The 17719-nt window shown below is 41.6% G+C and overlaps 2 protein-coding genes across 2 annotated transcripts in view; one reads left to right on the top strand and one right to left on the bottom strand.

The window, feature by feature from the left end:
- Skp2 (S-phase kinase associated protein 2) overlaps positions 1-5237 on the bottom strand; it is a 29194-nt gene extending 23957 nt beyond the window's left edge. Inside the window, exons 1-2 of the mRNA XM_059276607.1 lie at positions 5067-5237; positions 4308-4579 (exon numbers count right to left, since the gene is read on the bottom strand). Of these exons, the coding sequence (XP_059132590.1) occupies positions 4308-4579; positions 5067-5110 (316 nt within the window). The 5' untranslated portion in view covers positions 5111-5237. The remainder of the gene's footprint in view (positions 1-4307; positions 4580-5066) is intronic.
- A 280-nt stretch (positions 5238-5517) lies between these two features.
- Lmbrd2 (LMBR1 domain containing 2) overlaps positions 5518-17719 on the top strand; it is a 51896-nt gene continuing 39694 nt past the window's right edge. The window contains exons 1-3 of the mRNA XM_059276516.1: positions 5518-5646; positions 15679-15915; positions 17087-17184. Coding sequence (XP_059132499.1) covers positions 15742-15915; positions 17087-17184 — 272 coding nt within the window. The 5' untranslated portion in view covers positions 5518-5646; positions 15679-15741. The remainder of the gene's footprint in view (positions 5647-15678; positions 15916-17086; positions 17185-17719) is intronic.

Below are 17719 nucleotides of genomic sequence, written 5' to 3'. Positions count from 1 at the left end.
GGAAGAGCTGATCAGCACATTAGTTCAACCACATTTTCATGGTCCTCACCTATTTAAAAGACAGGGAACAGGCACTGAATGACCATGAATAAAATGTGCTTGTCCTCTTTCTGCTGCTGGCTTCACTTCTGGACCGCTGCCTCCAATTCCTGCTGTACAACGGCCCCAAGAGCCAGCCAGAACTGCTCTGCTATAGGATGGTCCCACAGCTTTAATCATCCCACATAAACAGATGAGGAGGAATTAGTTGCCAGATGTGTGGCTGGAATGCAGTCCATGGGGAAATCTTGCTTAGCAATGAACCAACAAAAGCCCTGGGCCAGTCACCAGATCTCCCAGTACAGCAGGTGGGGCCTGTCCTGCCCTAATCCTGGCAGAGTTAGTCGCCACCTGTCCTGACAACTGCAGGCAAAGCTCCCTGCAGTGAGAACCCAGCTACACTGGAGGCCTGTGCCTGCTTCTGGGGGCTTGGTGGGACTCCCACAGCAGCTGTCTCTCAGCTTACAGCAGGAGCCCACTCCTCACCCACAGCAATTAACCAATGGATGCATGTGTAAGTCCATGGATGCGTAAATGTATGCCATTGCCTTCCCTATCTCCTAGGTCACAAAAACCCTGAAAGTCATGATTTTTCCTCTCTCGTTTTAGACATACATTTTAAAAGTCAATCTTAACGTCTAGGCTCATTTCTGGGCTGAATGACTATAATCCGAGCGCCTGGGAAGCCGAAGACAGGATTGCCATGAGTTCAAGGTCACCCTGGACTATGAGAGTCTATTAAACAAACAAATGCCAGGTGTGGTATCTTGCAGCTGCCCTCCTAGCTCTTGTGAGGTAGGCTGAGGCAAGAGGCATGCTGAGATTTTAAGACTACATAGTGAGTACCAGATCAACCAGGGTTATACAGCAAGGTCTGACTTAAAAAATAATAATTAAAAAAAAAAAAAAAAAAAAAGAAACAAAGACAACAAAATGTAGACTCATTGACTGGACCAGTTCAGTTCTTCTCCATACTTTACTTTTGCTGAGTTAAGAAGGACTGCTCTCATTCAGTAGGATGGGAGGTGAGTTACTTTTGCACAAATGGCTCCTCCCTATGTCCGTCTGTCCCTCCCTCCCTCTCTCCCTCCCTCCAGCCCAAGGACACTCAAGGCCTGAGCTCCTCACACTGTTGTCTTCCTGGCAGACATATTGCTGTGTGGGAGCTGCTATGTATTTTGTCTTTCCTCCTCAACTCCATTTTTAAACTCCTAGGCGACAGCAACCCTCCCTTATCTTCTGTCTGGTCCCTACAGTGCCTTGCTTCAAAAATGACTCCGGATTTCCATCCTTGGGCGTGCGAAGCAGTCATAGTCCAGACCCAAAGCTATCCACATTGGGCAATTTAATCAAAATCTGCTCATCTTAGCAGGAAGTATCTCTCACCACATTTGGTTGGTCAAACACCAAATCGCTAGTGTTAAAATTGCAGGCACTAAAAATAGGCGTCACATTAAGTTTTAAAGAAAAAGAGTTCGTTATGGGCAGAGTCAGAGTAACATCATTATAGACAGTTTAACATTATGATATCACATTATATAAGTCAACTGACTTCGCAAACCAGTGTCAGAAGTTTTGTTGACCAGTATTAAGTATTATATGCCCGTTTCATAATAAGAGCTTTACCGTTTTATTCATCTTCACAGCAACCCAGTAAGTAGGAATTGTTATTGCTCCATTTCACAGACAGCTCAAGTGATTTTTCCAAGACAAATAAATGGCAGCATCAGGATTCAAATGCAGATCTGTCTGAACTTACCACCATCCCTCTCTAGTTAATCTCAGATATTATTATTTATTCGGTTACGTTTCCAATTTTGAGACAGTCTCATCGTAAACCTCATGCTTTCCTGGAGTATTTCCTATTCTCCCACCTCAGCCTCTTAAGCCCCGGGACTATAGATGTATGCCAGTATGCCTGGCATTAATGTGCATTCACATGCCACAACGTGAACAAGACTCCCTTTCCTATAGAAGTTTGAAAAGCCAGAGCTTTTTTTTTTTTGAAACAGAGCCTCACTATGTGGTTCTGGCTGTCCTGGAACTCAGTATTTAGACCAGGCTGGCATCTAACAGAAGATCTGGCTTTTGAGTCTGGGGATTAAAGGCGTGTGCCACCATACCACCAGACTACAAAACAGGTATTTTAAAGCAAGCAACGGATCAGCTTATAACCCCAGCTGCAGATAACGCCAGATGGGAGAACCTAAAAATATACTTATCTACATTGGCTCTGCGAGACTTCACTTTGATGTTTTCCTCAATCTGTTTATCCATTCATCGCTCACCCAGTTTCCATTTAGTAGACTTTGGTTACCTCTTCCACGGACAATCTCAATACCCTTCTAATTCTGTTGTCTCTACATTTGGACTCTATCCAAATCTGACCACTGCTTATCATTCGCCCACATCTTAACAAGTCCCTAAGCATCTATTGCCTATCCTCTACCTGCTATAGCTCAGCCTCAGTTAACCCATGTGCTCCTTTAAAGGGTTCAACGGGCGGGGTGGGGGTGGGTGGGGGGGTGGCCCACATCTTTAATCCCAGCACCGAGGCAAGTGGATCATTTAGAGGCCAGCCTGGTCTAGAGTTCCAAGATAGCCAGGGCTACACAGAGAAACCCAGTCTCAAAACAACAACAACAATAACAAAAGGATGGGGGGGGGGGAGGTTCAATGAGGTAAGATTGTTAACTACTCATTTCCACCAGTGTGCCATACTTCTCCCTACTCTACTTTTACACCATGGCGCATTGTTTAACCTAGAATTTTACAATGGCTGTTCCTTTTGCCTCAGGTTCTTTCCACCAAGAGACATTTTCATGACACACTCCTGCTCTCTCCCCTCCTTGCCTTTGCTTAAAGGTCACTGTCCAGCTAAGGGTTTTAGTCAATACCCAGGTTGCAGTCTATCATCTAGCTAAGGGTTTTAGTCAATGCCCAGTTTGCAGTCTATCTTCTGACTTCAGGACTTCCATTCTCTCTCAGCTTGATCTCTGTCTGTTTTGAGCTACCACGGCCTAACACATTACATAAAATAGCATGTCCACTGTGTTTATAGTATTTCCTCAATGGAAGGGAAGTTCTAAGCTTCAAACATGTGTGTGTTTTGCTCACTGCTGTATTCTTAGCACTATACTGTGGAAACCATAGTGTGTTCTCAGCAAATACTTGCCACATCACTCTTTTAAAAGACAAAAAAACAAAACAAAAAAACCCCAAACCGAAAAAACAACAAAAACAAAAAATCTGACAATGCGCCGGGCGGTGGTGGCGCACGCCTTTAATCCCAGCACTCGGGAGGCAGAGCCAGAAGGATCTCTGTGAGTTCGAGGCCAGCCTGGACTACCAAGTGAGTCCCAGGAAAGGCGCAAAGCTACACAGAGAAACCCTGTCTTGAAAAACCAGAAAAAAAAAAAAAAAAAAATCTGACAATGCCTCAGGTCAATACACTATTATTTACCCTATGACTGTGAGTGCCTGAGTCTTGATCTATCCTGGAGGCACTTATTTAAAAATGCTTGGGAAATCAGGGAATGGGAGTCACTGGTAAGGGAATAATTTAAAGTAAATTCTATTTTAATCAATTCATTTTATCTCCAGGAGACAGAACTGGGGAGAAAGCTGAAGTTATAAACCCATTACAATAATTCAGGAAGAGATGATGAAAGCTGGATCGTTTCCCATGCAGGAGGTTAAGACACAATAACTAGTTGGACATAGGGGGAAGAGTGGGGATCACACTAAGTTTTAGGGTTCTATGACTGCCACTATAGTGCCACATTAATGGAAACACAACACCCCTAAAGGGCCTGTTGCAAGTGGAGTAGGGAGGTAAGTCTCCTCCTCTTAGGTCAACATTTACCTTCCTAAAGTGCCTAAAATAACCTAATTTAAGATATTAAGTTCACTCTGGTACTAAACAGTGCTTTAGAGACTAAAGGAATCCTCTAAGATCCTTGCTTATATTCCCATTATCAGTGTGCTGAGTGGACTTTGAGCAGGGAGATTCCCTTGTAAGGAAAAGGGCAGGAATGCTGTCTCGTGGGTTAAAAGTTTCTAGTCAATTGGAGACCAGAAGATAAAGACCTACCAGGATTCCGGAGACTTCAAAAACTGATTTCCATTACACCGCAACACTTCAAAGTTAGGCAATTTTAGGTACCCATCCTAAAGATCCCACAAGGAAATAGTTCCATCAATTTAGTTCAAACAAAACAGTTCAATCCATTTCTTACACAATTTGAATTTTAGTGGTCATGCCTTACCTGGAAAGTTCTCTCGATTGAGCTTAGGCCTACGGATGATCACAAAGTCTTTGTCGCTGCCCTTGCTTTTTAGCCGTTTCCTTGGAGGGCTCTGGGGGTGGCCGAGGTTTGAGAGCAGTTCATGTGGAATGTTCTCACTGTCCACCTCCTCCTTCTCCAAGGCAGAGACACCCATGCCTGATAGCAGTTCAGAAGTCTTGTTGGAATCCCATCCCCACGTGAAGCTGGTGCTGACGTTGCTACTTTGGTCCGGAATCTCCTGAAGGTGCTTCCTGCAGAAGGGCACACATTCCCCATTCCTTTTGAAAGCACACCCCTCAGTAATTCCAAGGTAGGAATGAAAGAAGCGTCAAGTATGCAGTGTAGAAAAGTCACACCAAGCAACAGTATTGAATTTTTTAACGTCCCTGCAGCGAGTTTCCAAGAATGAAAGAGAAAATCGGAAACACATACACACTCCACTTCGAAAGGCTTTGGAATTTATGGTCACGCAGAAGGCCTCAATAATTTCTTCCCGTGGAGGGAAAAAGAGGGACGGCATTCATACCATGATTCAAAACAGTGGGAGGAAAACCTAATTAGGAAGCCAAAGCGAAAGCCACATATTCTCATTAAAGCATGCATCCATCCACTTTCTTCAAAAAAGGGGCTAAGTAACCATTCACAAAACAAGAATATTTGAGCAAGAAGCAACATTTGCGGCCTAAAAGAATTCCAAACGGTTCATTCATGCTTTGCCCGTTTTTGCAATCGGTTTACCTGTGCATTGCGTCCACGGATTCAGGGGTTTTGAATGTGTGCATTAATTTGAAGACCTGCCTGTCTCCCAGACTCCCGCTCCAGCGCGCGGCGCAGAGCGATCCCCGGGGGCCCCAGCTGCCGGACCCGCGAACTAGCAACGTTCCATCACCGCCGCGCGCGCGGAGTTCTGCATCCCGCTCTCCAGCAGCCGCCTTCTGGCGCCCCGTCGCCTGCTGGGAACTGTAGTTCTGGGCCTGGCTCGCAGTCCGCCTAGGTTCACTCCTACTTCCTCCATTCTTTTTTTTTTGGCCCAACCCTCCGGATACCCACAACCCCCCGCGGCGCAGGGCGGGATTGAGGGGTGGGGGTTGGGGGGGAGAGGACGGGCAAGCGGAAGTGGGCGGAGCCACGCTGGCTGGGGAAAATGTCAGCCGATTGACTGGGTCCGGCTTTTTTCTTTTTTCCCCCCCGGAACCCACAAGGCCTGCGGGTGACCACCGCCGCGGTCGCCTCGGACTGCGGGTCTCTGACCGCGGCAGGCCGCGGCGGACGCGAAGCTTCTCGGTCCCTTGCAGACGCTGTCTGGCGAGATCCCACGGTGAGCCTGAGGCGGGGCTCGTGAGGCGCGTCCGGGGTCTGGGGTCCCGGCCCAGCCTGGCGGAGATGGACTGGGCGGGGGCGGGGGGTGGGGAGTTCGAGACCTCGAGGGGGCCGGTGTCGCCGCCGCCGCCGCCAGGCCCATCTCCCTGGCCTCGGTGGCCCGCCAGGTGAGAGGGGCTGCGGGTGGCAGGCACGCCTGCCCTCCAGCCAGCCAGGCATCTGCTTCCTCCACCTGGCAGTGGGCGGCCCTGGGGGACTAGCTGTGGACCCGATCCTTACCTCCCCTATAAAACAGGCTTGAGGACGACGCACACCCCACGGGCTTGGACTGGGAGGGTCGAATCAGATAACGTGCGCGTGGAAAGCCTTTTTGCGCAGTTCCAAGAGAAGCCGTGGTTTGATTTTTAGGGCAGCAGGAGCCCGCCGTGGTTCCCTCCCTCGTGCATCCTCCTGTCTCCTTGATCAGGTGGCAACCAAGGGAATGCGATGGCAAGGCGAGGCTTGCAGCGAGAGACCACCCTGAAAAGCTGTTACGGTGCTTCTGACTCAACCCATAACCTCTCTTTGAATCTCTGCCTAAAAGCTAGGCTCATTTAGGCTCTCTGAAGAGGTCGGGGGGGCGATTAGATTAGAATGACCATGCGAAATTCAAGTGTGCAACCCGCTGAAAATGTGACTCCAGGGCAGCAGGGGAGAATGTAGGGGGATGCATTTCAAGTCCAATGAAAATGGAGAGGATTTATAAAGTTGAGAAAAAAAGCAGGCTAGCTGCATCAAAAACTTAAGAATATTGGTTCTGGTTCGTATGTTAGATGACATGCCCTTGTGTTTCTTTGGTGGGGGCGGGGGGGGGGGCAAGATTCGTTTGGTTTGGTTTTTCGAGACACGGTTTCTCTACTGTAGCTTTGGTGCCTTTCCTGGAACTCACGCTGTATCCCGGCTGGCCTCGAACTCACAGAGATCTGCCTACCTCTGCCTCCAGAGTCCTAGGATTAAAGGCTTGTGCCACCACCGCCCGGCTCAAGATGCATTTTATAAGGGAATTAAATCCCTCTTGCTCTGGTGTGTGTTTGTTTCTAGCATGGTCCTTGCATCAATTATTTCTTGACACAGGAAGGAATTCATAAACCCTTAGTTCTTAAAAGTAAGATTTTATGTGAAAAAAGAGATCTGACCTGGCCTGGTGGCACACACCTTTAGTCTTAGCACTCCAGAGGCAGAGGCAGGCAGATCTCTGTGAGTTCGAGACCAGCCTGGTCTGCAGCGTGAGTTCTAGGACAGTGAGGGCTACACAGAGAAACCTGTCTCAAAAACCAAAACAAAACCCACCCAACAAGAAAGAAAATAAGAAAATGACGCATATTCACAGTTCATTCATTCATTCAACTGTTACAGTAAGAAAGTGTGTTAAAATGAGACCTTCTGAGGTTTTATATAAAGTTACCTATTGTTACTTTGGAAAAACACATTTACCTTCTCTTGACCTGCATCCCTTCTGTTATTGTAACTCATTTAGGGGAAAAAAAAATGCAGTCTTCTTTTTAGGGAGAGTAAACAAGACAGAGCTTGTAAAGTCATGAAAGACAACACAACAATAATAGTTTTACACCATGCTAATAAACAATGTTGAGATACAAAGTAATTAGTAAAGGCCACCTCAAATAAAGACCTTGTAGGTGGGAAGGTATAATAGATGAGATATTTCTAAATTTAAACATAAAATATAACCTTGTTTAGCCCTGAATTTAGCTAAGTTACCAGAGAATGCATAGGATATTTAAATTAGTGGACACAAGGCCCTCTCTAGGACACCAAGGAAAGCCTATCAACTTTGAAATTAGGAGCCTCTGCTTTGCCTTGATAATGGAACTATTCTTCTTTGACATTTCTTCTACTCACAGCTGTTTCCTTAGTATGGTAAAAAAAATTTAAGGCTTATACTGGCACACATGATTCTTTTTGATAGAGGATTTCTGTCCACTGATGATTGAGATTATTAACTAGGTAGAAACTGCCCTCTAGTCTCTTAAAGGACTACATTGTGATTGCTGCTAATGTAAAATATTTTATTTTCTGATTAATCTTATTTACTCTTACTCAACACACATTGCATTTCATTTTAATAAGTCTTAAAACATTTTTAGCATTAGGGGAAAAATCATATTTTTTATAACTGAAAATATTATTAGGTTGAATAATATCTAGTGCTCTTTGGAAGATTGAAATAGAATACAAAGTGACATTATAAATTGAGAAACATGAAATGTTTGGAAAAGGCACTAACAGTGTTCTTTATGCAGCTAAAAACACAGCATAGTTACAAGGCAAGCAATGTTTTCAGGGCCCAGGAGAGGCTAGAAAAGACTGACAATCCTAACTGGCCATGATATCTGTGTGCATATATATGGCATGTATATGCATACATGGGTATAACTATGTCTATGTAGCCATCTATTCAATGCTAGTTGATCTTATTTTTGAAAATCAAATATAGCCAGAGAGATACAGTTAAGCATAATGGCAGTGTTGCATCATAGAGAGAAATTTAAAAATTCCTTTATGTTATTTAGCTTAGGGGAACAAAGAACTGGAGACAGTTATAGCAAGTTTTTTCAGTTGCCTATCAAATTCCATAACTATCCCTTTCTCTTTCTTGGTTTTAAAGTTATTTTGAGTTTTCTTTGATTTAATGATTTGTAATGGGCAGGTTAGATCAATAACAAGATTCTTATTTGTTCTGTTTTACTTTGTACTTCTCCCATGAAAATTAGAAACAAAACAAAACTACTGTAGTCTAAATGAAATAATTACCCACAAAGTAAAAAAATTATTATTATTATTATTTTAGCATTCTGTCTTGATATATCTTGGAAAAAGAATAGGGGAATATTTTTAATTTATTTTTTATGAAAACGGAACCATAGAGATTATTTAAAACAAATTGCGTTTTAAAAGGATGTCTGGATTGGAGATGAGACATGAACTTGAAATCCATTCTCCGTGGTCAGGATGCCTCAGTTCGGATCTGTTTTGCCACAGGCTGGCTGTGAGAACTTGCATAAGCTACTTATCCACTCTGCCATTTTCTCCTTTAGTAAGCAAGAATTCTAACAGTCTTTCCTCACTAGGTCGTGGGACTAATTCAACAAAACAAATAATGTGCAGTGTAATATCCTAAGCATACATCCAATCTTAGAGTTCCTTTGTAAAAACGTTACTTTGTTATAAAGGAGTCTCCGGATATCAAAGTAATTCTCTCAGCTGAAATCCTTAAGGGTTTGTTGAAAGGTTAGTGTTCTCCTTACCCACTGACCTGCTTGCAGATTCAGCCCTTCCAGCCTTGCCAAAGATGAGTCATCTGCTTGTGCCTCTTGCTTACACACCTTGGAATCCTTGTCTCCTGGTTTGTCAATTCCTCCCTTAGATGGACCAAAACAAGAGCAAAGCCATTCTGACTTTTGGGTTTTGAAGTGAAATTGTCACTTGTGCTCTTGTTCTAAATGGAGCTCTAGCCATGAAATCTTTAACCATGAGAATAATACTTACAGCTAAGGCATTTCTTCTTAGTAGTTGGAAATTGCTTTCTTTTATGTTTTATCCTTCACTACTTCTTCTGCTAATTTTAATTCTTCGTTGTTAGGATCTTGAGTTATCATCTAGCTTTCATTATATCAGATCTGAGTTAAAATACTAATTTAAATTAATACTGCAACTGGGAAGTGGCCCAGTGGTGGAGAGTTTGTGTAGCATCTCAAGGCCTGGAATAAAAGCATAAGTTAAAACCAACTCTGATGAATCCTTAGGTTTTGATGGGAAAATTTTTTTATTGGTTTCAGAATTTTGGGATTTGAGAAATTTTTTTTTTGTCAGTTTTTTGTTTCTATCCTCATCAGTTGCTTTGGTTTCTTCCTCTTTTTTTTTTTTTTTTTTTTTTTAAACTCAATTCTCTTTTGCTTGAGCTCCCTCTCTGTTTTTGAACATTTGGAATTCCTCAAATTCCAAAATTATCTTAACTTTTAAATTTTTCTTTCACAGTGAGTTTAGCCTGTATGACCATTACCAGCCACAATCTACATAGAAGACAGCACTCCTGAACCATTAATTTTAGCAAGATGGCCATAAAGGCATTGGAAAATAGTACTGAATACTATTTTGATCATTAGAAAATGAAGTTGGGTTTTAAATATTTAAGGCTTTGGACCTGGCGTTTTGAATTGTACAATCTGACTACATGTAAGGTGCTAAAATTTGATCAATTAAGTCAGTTGGCACTTTGATTTTGAGTAAAATCAACTTTGCTACTATGGTGTTAATATCAAGCCATGAAAACTAGGATGCTTCCAAATATTAACTATCATCTTCTCCCCAAACCTGTTATTTTAATGTTTGAAGAATATGATAAGTCAACCTTTGTTGTGATCAAAGGCAAATTTTTTCTTTGGCTCTTGAAATCTTTCATAGGGTTACACACAGTTACAATTTAGCTAATGATCTGTAATAATTAACCCACTCTGATTATGTGCCTAAATGAATGACATCTTCTTGTCTGGCATTGGTGTGCTAGGTGCACCTTCTTGACATGGTTCTGAATTGTGTTTAGTCTCTTGCCAGCATACAGATGAAGAATTGTTTAGCTACCTTGCAAACTGAAGGAAATAATGCTAATATTGCAAGGGAGCAATAATCTTTATGAGCCAGGTTCATTTCTTACAAAGGGATAAGGATACACTTTGGAAGTTATTGTAGCCACAGAGATTGAGAAGTAAAATACAGTTGCTTTCCTTTCTTATATATACTTTTTTGAGGAAAGCTGACTTTTGAGGGCAAAACTAATGCTTTGAGACCATTGGAGCAAGTAGGTATTTTCTAGAAGAGCGCAGAGGTAAGCAGTTAGCACATATTCAGAACCTGCTTGTGTCTGGAACTCTTCATTAGTGTTTTATGCATATTTGATCTTTATAGCCACAGGTGTGAGGTGCTCATCTTCATTTAAGAGCTTACATTGCATAAATTACACAGTTATGGTTTTAAGCCCAGGTTTTCCAAGATATTATAAAACATATATTTTAAAAGAGTTGTAACATCCAATACAAACTTTGTCTGTGTATTTAATCCTACATATAATATTGACCTTAAAAAAACTCTTAATTACAAAATACTGTTATTTATTACTAAAAATTAAAAGCACACATATACAAGAAGGCACAAAGAAGAGAGTAGAAACCATTTTTTTCATGCACCATCATCACCACATTTTGTTTTATTAAATCTTTGTCCTTATATACTCAGTTGGTAATGGTGAGACCAGAGGACTTTCTGGACTACTTATTGCAAACATTTAGTTCTTCTGTGTTTTTAATATATAATGCTATAGTGAAAATGAACATTGTAGATAAATCTTTAATTCCCATTTTGCTGTTTCTTTTGTGTATGTGGGTGTATATTTGCACACACATGCTTGTGTGTATACATGTATATTTATGTGCGTGTGTAAGCATGTGTGAGCAGTGAAGGCAGAGAGCCACCTGTGTTGTTGATTCTCAATGTTGTCTACCTTATTTTAAGAAGTGCCCTTTTTTTTTTGGAGCTTGCTCACAAGGTAAAGCTGGCAGGCCAATAAGCCCCAGGGAGCCACCTGTCTCCTCCTCCTTAGCCCTGGAAACATAAGTGTGTGCCCCCACACCCAGCTTTGTGTTTTGGTTTTCCTTGAGAATGAGTAATTAAAAAAGGAATTTTTTTTTCTTAAATGATTTTGATATGTATTCCTCAATTGCTGTTCCATTGTTAACAGGACCAGATTTTTTTTGTTTTGTTTTGTTTTGTTTTGTTTTTCGAGAAAGGGTTTCTCTGTGTAGCTTTGCGCCTCCTGGAACTCACTTTGTAGCCCAGGCTGGCCTCGAACTCACAGAGATCCACCTGCCTCTGCCTCCCGAGTGCTGGGGATTAAAGGTGTGCCCCGCCGCCACCGCTGCCGCCGCTGCCACCACCGCCACCCGGCTAGGACCAGATGTTTTTATATTGACAATTACTTTTATGAGCTATAATATGTAAATAGCTAAGTGAGGCAAAGAATAAGATTCCCTGCCTTTAAACAGTTATTCAGTTGCAGCAACCAAAACGAGCTATAGGAATTCGTAGGTAGTCGTAGAACGTACTATCATTCTATACTTAAAAAAGTAATTCCTCGCCGGGCGGTGGTGGCGCACGCCTTTAATCCCAGCACTCGGGAGGCAGAGCCAGGTGGATCTCTGTGAGTTCGAGGCCAGCCTGGGCTACCAAGTGAGTCCCAGGAAAGGCGCAAAGCTACACAGAGAAACCCTGTCTCGAAAAACCAAAAAAAAAAAAAAAAAAAAAAAAAAAAAGTAATTCCTCATTTGAATCTAGGAACAAGATCAAAGATACAGACTTTAAACCCATATTCTTTCAGGTTAGGGAAACCCAATCAATCTCCAATTTCAATGGCCTTCACCTATGTCATAATGACACAAAAAGAAATAAACAATGTGGTAAACAGAATACTGAGTATACACACACACACACACACACACACACACACACACACACACACACAGAGCTATCCCTTAATCTCTGGAAATGAGAGTATCCAGTGTTTGGACTCCATATGTCCCCTTAGCCTTGATGAGTGGAACTAAATTTTGCCCACTGTGAATTCTTAGATCTTCTTCAGAGAGGAATGTAAATGTAAATGTAATTGTAACCCTGCTGATGTCTTGAGATCCTAAGCAGAGAACTCAGTTGAGCTTTTCTGTGCTGGGAATTTTGATCCACAGAAACTATGACGATAAAGTTGTTCTTCATTACTGCAGTAAAAATACTAATATGGCAGGTTAGTACTATAATAGGCAGAAGTAGACAACAAAATCAGTTACTAACCTGCCATATTAATATTTTTACTATGCTTCTCAATTTCTTAGTCTCAGTCTTTTAAAATGTTATAGATTAAAACATACTTATGAGTGTTTCATTTTGGCACAGGAGATGTTTGGCTGTATACTTTCTTTATAGTCAGGGTGCTATTCTTCACTTGGTTGCCTTAAAAATGGTTGAAGTCCAGGTTTTTTCCTTAAATATGATATTTAAACTGTTTAGTAGAAGTTGATAAGGTACAAAGCAGTAGACATTAATTTATAAAGTTTATTTTAACAAGTTTCAAATTGCTTTTGAATTAATCAGTAATAGAAAAGTAGTGTAAGTCCTGACAAATAGTAGTCACTCATTAATTATTTCAACAGATATTTCAAATGTGCCGGATACGTTAGAGCTCTCTTTCAGGGAGTCTAGCTACAGAAGGTAGTACAGGGATATAATTAAGTAAGAAGAGGTGCTGGGAAGATGGTTCAGTGGAACAATTGCTGATTCACAAGCGTGAGGACCAAAGTTCAGATTCCCAGAACCCACACAAAAAGCTGGGTGAAGAGGCACATGCCCTCTTGGTGGGCAGCAGGGGCAGAGACAGGAGAATCTCTGAAGCTATTAGCCAGCTCATTAACCAATCTACCAACCTGGATTCAGGGTGGAAAAAAAAAGTACATATTGTCTCGTCTTTTCCTTTTTTTTTTTTTTAAGTGAGGAATTATTTGCTGATGTTTGTATTATACGCTCACAATTAAAAATATTTTCCAGCTGGTGTGCCGGCACATACCTGTAATCCACCAGCACTTGGGAAGTGAAGGGAAGAAATAGTCAAGCTTCATTCATGATAGAACCAGCCTGGGCTACATGAAACCCTGTTTCAAACAAACAAAAAAGAACAAAATTGTTGTCTCAATACTGAGTTACCAGTTCAAGGCTAGTCTGGTCTATATTATGAGTTAGAGGCTAGCTTGGGCTCCATAGCAAGACCATGTCTTAAAAACTTGGAGACAAAACAAAACAAAAAACAACTAATGACTTGGTAAGACCAGCTATGGTGCCACACACCTGTAATCCCAGCATTCAGGTAACTCACAGTAAGAGATTGATGAGTGTGAAGCTAATGTAGGCTGTATGATGAATTTCCGACTGACCAGTGTGGTCTAGATAGTTTTTCAATGGTGGTAGTAGTAGTAGCTTCTTTGTACATGAAATAGAAAAGTAGCTTTCTTTAGAGGAAGTAAGATTTATACAGAGTAATGGAAAATGTTAACCTATAAAGTAGAGTATAGCAAACTTTGATCATGAAAGTTGAGTTTGACAAAGCACACAAGGAGAATACTGTTTCAAAGAAGTTACTTTGGAATGTTTCTGTTGGTGACTTTCGGAAAATCTTAAGTTCTTGTCTATGGATGATCTTAGAAAACTTTATTTTATTAAATGTCTAACTTGCTAAGATAGACTTAATATCTGGTTTTCTATGATAGCTTATTTATATAAAATATTCTGCTACAAAGATCCACCCCTAACCATGAAGCTATTTGCAGTTTATCACTGATGGCAAAGGGAAAATCAGTTTTCTCTGATGGAGTGTCACAGGATTTATCAGCCACACTCAGGACAGGCCTCATGCCCAAGAGTAGTTGGCCAACAAAACAGACTCCATGGTTTTTGTTTGTTTTATGTGTGTATGTTTTGGTATTCTTTATCTTACTGGTGTAGCTAGAGTTTTCCTGCCTTGCCCACAGTCAGGACAAATCTCTGTCACCTGCCAGTCCCACAGCCACTCAGACCCAACCAAGTAAACACAGAGACTTATATTGCTTATAAACTGTATGGCCATGGCTTCTTGCTAACTGTTCTTATAGCTTAAATTAATCCATTTCCATAAATCTATACCTTGCCACGTGGCTCATGGCTTACCTGCATCTTCACATGCTGCTTGTCATGGTGGCGACTGGCAGTGACTCCTCCCATCTTCCTGTTCTTTCAGTTCTCCTTTCTGTTAGTCCTGCCTATACTTCCTGCCTGGCCACTGGCCAATCAGTGTTTTATTTATTGACCAGTCAGAGCATTTGACATACAGACCATCCCACAGCATACTGGTATTGTTTATTTGTTTTCTTTTTATGTTCTTTAGAGAGAGAGAACATGTAGTTGGGTAGATGGGGAGGTGGTGAGAATCTGCGAGGAGTTGGGAGATCAAAATATATTGTATACAAAAGTTTTTAAATTAAAAATAATTTAAATGTTTGGCTAGCATTTATGTAACATTAAGAAACATACTCAAATATATAAAAACTGTTCATCTTAGTATTCATTTAATTTTTTAATATTTTTAAGAATGAGTATGACTTTTATTAGAATATAAAAGATTGTAATGATATGATTACATTTAATCTACCTAAAGAAATGATATATGTATCTTTATATATACATTTTAAATATACATCAGTATACAATATGGCAGTGAGGGCTGGGCGGTGATGGCGCATGCCTGTAAGTATCTTTATATATACATTTTAAATATACATCAGTATACAATATGGCAGTGAGGGCCGGGCAGTGATGGCGCACGCCTGTAATCCCAGCACTCGGGAGGCAGAGGCAGGTGGATCTCTGTGAGTTCGAGGCCAGCCTGGTCCACAGAGCTAGTCCAGGACAGGCTCCAAAGCTACAGAGAAACCCTGTCTCGAAAAACCAAAAAATAAATAAATAAAGAAAGAAAGAAAGAATTAAAAAACAAAAAAACAATATGGCAGTGAGAAACTTAAAGAATATATATCTTAGAATAATGAATACATTATGTATACATGATATATATGTATATATATGTGTGCATATAGGTATATATGAGACAGGGTCTTGCTATATAGTACAGGCTGGCCTCTACCTCATGATCCTCCTTCCCTAGCAGGAGTACTAACCTATGTGGGTATGTGCTAGCACACCCAGCCTACTGATAATTTTAAAGATGTACTTTAAAAGTGAGTTATTAAAAAAAAACCTTGTCATCTTGTCTTATTCACAGGCCAATGTAAAGTTACACAACAGTTTTCCAAAGAGTTTCCTAATACATTAATAAAGTAATTAAAAAATTTCCAAATTGTTGTTTTCTATGTTAATGTTACACGTTTCTTTCTTTTCTCTTGTCTAGTGAACAGATATGGTCCAGAACTGTACATGAATTACATTAGTTGGAGATCGTGAGCTTTCAATAATGAGTGGTGCAGCTTTAGGACTTGAGATCGTTTTTGTCTTTTTTCTGGCATTGTTCCTCCTTCATCGATATGGAGACTTTAAGAAGCAGCATAGACTTGTAATCATTGGAACACTGCTTGCTTGGTATCTCTGCTTTCTTATTGTCTTCATACTGCCACTGGATGTTAGTACGGTAAGAGTGAAATTGAGATACAATTTAAAGATGGTTGTAATCATACAATTTGAAATATGCTTTGAATATTGCTTTGTTAAAATGACAAAACTATGTGAGGTTATCATTTTTTTAATTAAGAAATTTTCTACTCACCCTACATACCACCCACAGATCCCACCTCCTCCCTCCTCCCACCCCCCAGCCCTCCCTCCCAAGCCACCCCTGATCCCCACATCCTCCAAATCAGGGTCTCCCATGGGGAGTCAGTGGAGCCCGGCGCACCTAGCTGAGGCAGGTCCAATCCACTCTCCGTCACACCAAGGCTGCGCAAGGTGCCACACCATAGGCACCCGGCTTCCAAAAGCCTGCCCATGTACCAGGGATGGATCCTAATCTCCCCACCCAGGTGTCTCCCATATCCAGAGGGCCTAGTCCAGTCCCATGGGGGCTCCACAGCCATTAGTCCACAGTTCATGGGTCTCCACTAGTGTGGCCTGTCATCTCTGCATGTCTTCCCATCATGGTCTCCATGTCCCCTGCCCGTGAAATCCCTCCTCTCTCCAATCATTGGATTCCCTGAGCTCAGCCTGGCCCGGGGCCGTGGATCCCTGCATCCACCTCCATCAGTCACTGGACAAAGGCTCTATGATGACAGTTAGGGTATTCAGTAGACCGGTCACCAGAGTAGATCAGTCCAGGCACCCCCTCAATTACTGCCAGCAGTCCAAGGCGGGGTCATCCCTGTGGATTCCTGAGAGCTTCCCCAGCACCCTGCCTCTTCCCAATTCCATGATGTCTTCATCTATCATGGTATCTTCTTCCCTGCTCTTCCACTCCATCCCTTCTCTAGCTCAACCCTCCCATTTCCCTATCTTCTCACCCCCCATTCCTTGCCCTTTGCCACCCCCCAACCCCCAGCCCGCTCATGCAGATCCCATCCACTTCTATTTCACTGGGTTATCCATGTGTCCCTCCCAGGGTCCCTCCCTGTCAGCTAGCCTCTACGAAGCTGTGGACTGCAGTCTGGCTATCCCTTGACCTACATATCATTTTGAATTTCAATGTTGTTTTAAGAATTTAGTTATTAAACAGTATAGCCAGGAAAATAAGTAGGTAGATTTATGAAAAATCTTTTAAGTATTTGGTGAATTCTTGGTTCTCAATTTAAAACATGTGTTAATTGCTTTAGACAATATACAACCGATGCAGACATGCTGCTGCCAATTCCAGCCCTCCTGAAAATAATAATGTCACGGGAGTGTATGCACCTGTCACCCCAGCTCCGAGGTATTTTTTCCTTCTACTTCCCTGTTTAATATAATACTGCAGTATTTCAACTGATAGTCTTACCACCTGGTTTCCCTTATTCCCTATTGTTCCTCCTACTTTCATCCTTGCTAGTATATTTATTATATTGCATGGTGTTTACATATACATTTTAAATCTACATCAGTGTACAGTATGGTAGTGAGAAACTTAAGACATAAGTTTTAGTCTATTTCCACCCCTTGTCTAAAACCTCTTACTCATTTCACTCTATCTTAAATATAAAAGTCATGAACATTCCCAAGTTTCAGCACCATAAGTAAATTTATAAAGGAGAAGCATTTTCCATGTCATCTAATTTACAAGAGTTAACACAAGTAGAGTTTGACATGGTGGCACACACCTATAACCCCAGAACATCAAGAGTTCAAGGCCAGCCTCACCTACATAGTTCAAGACTAGCCTAGGCTACATGAGACCTTGTTTTTAAAATCCCCAAACAGAAACAAGTTAAAATAAGGTTATTGTGATAAAGGGTATTTCTCTCATATTAGAC

Source organism: Peromyscus eremicus, chromosome 11, assembly GCF_949786415.1.
Source record: "Peromyscus eremicus chromosome 11, PerEre_H2_v1, whole genome shotgun sequence".
Classification (NCBI taxonomy): domain Eukaryota; kingdom Metazoa; phylum Chordata; class Mammalia; order Rodentia; family Cricetidae; genus Peromyscus; species Peromyscus eremicus.
Note: the sequence above shows the minus strand (reverse complement) of the source record. Positions and strands in the feature narration are given on the sequence as shown.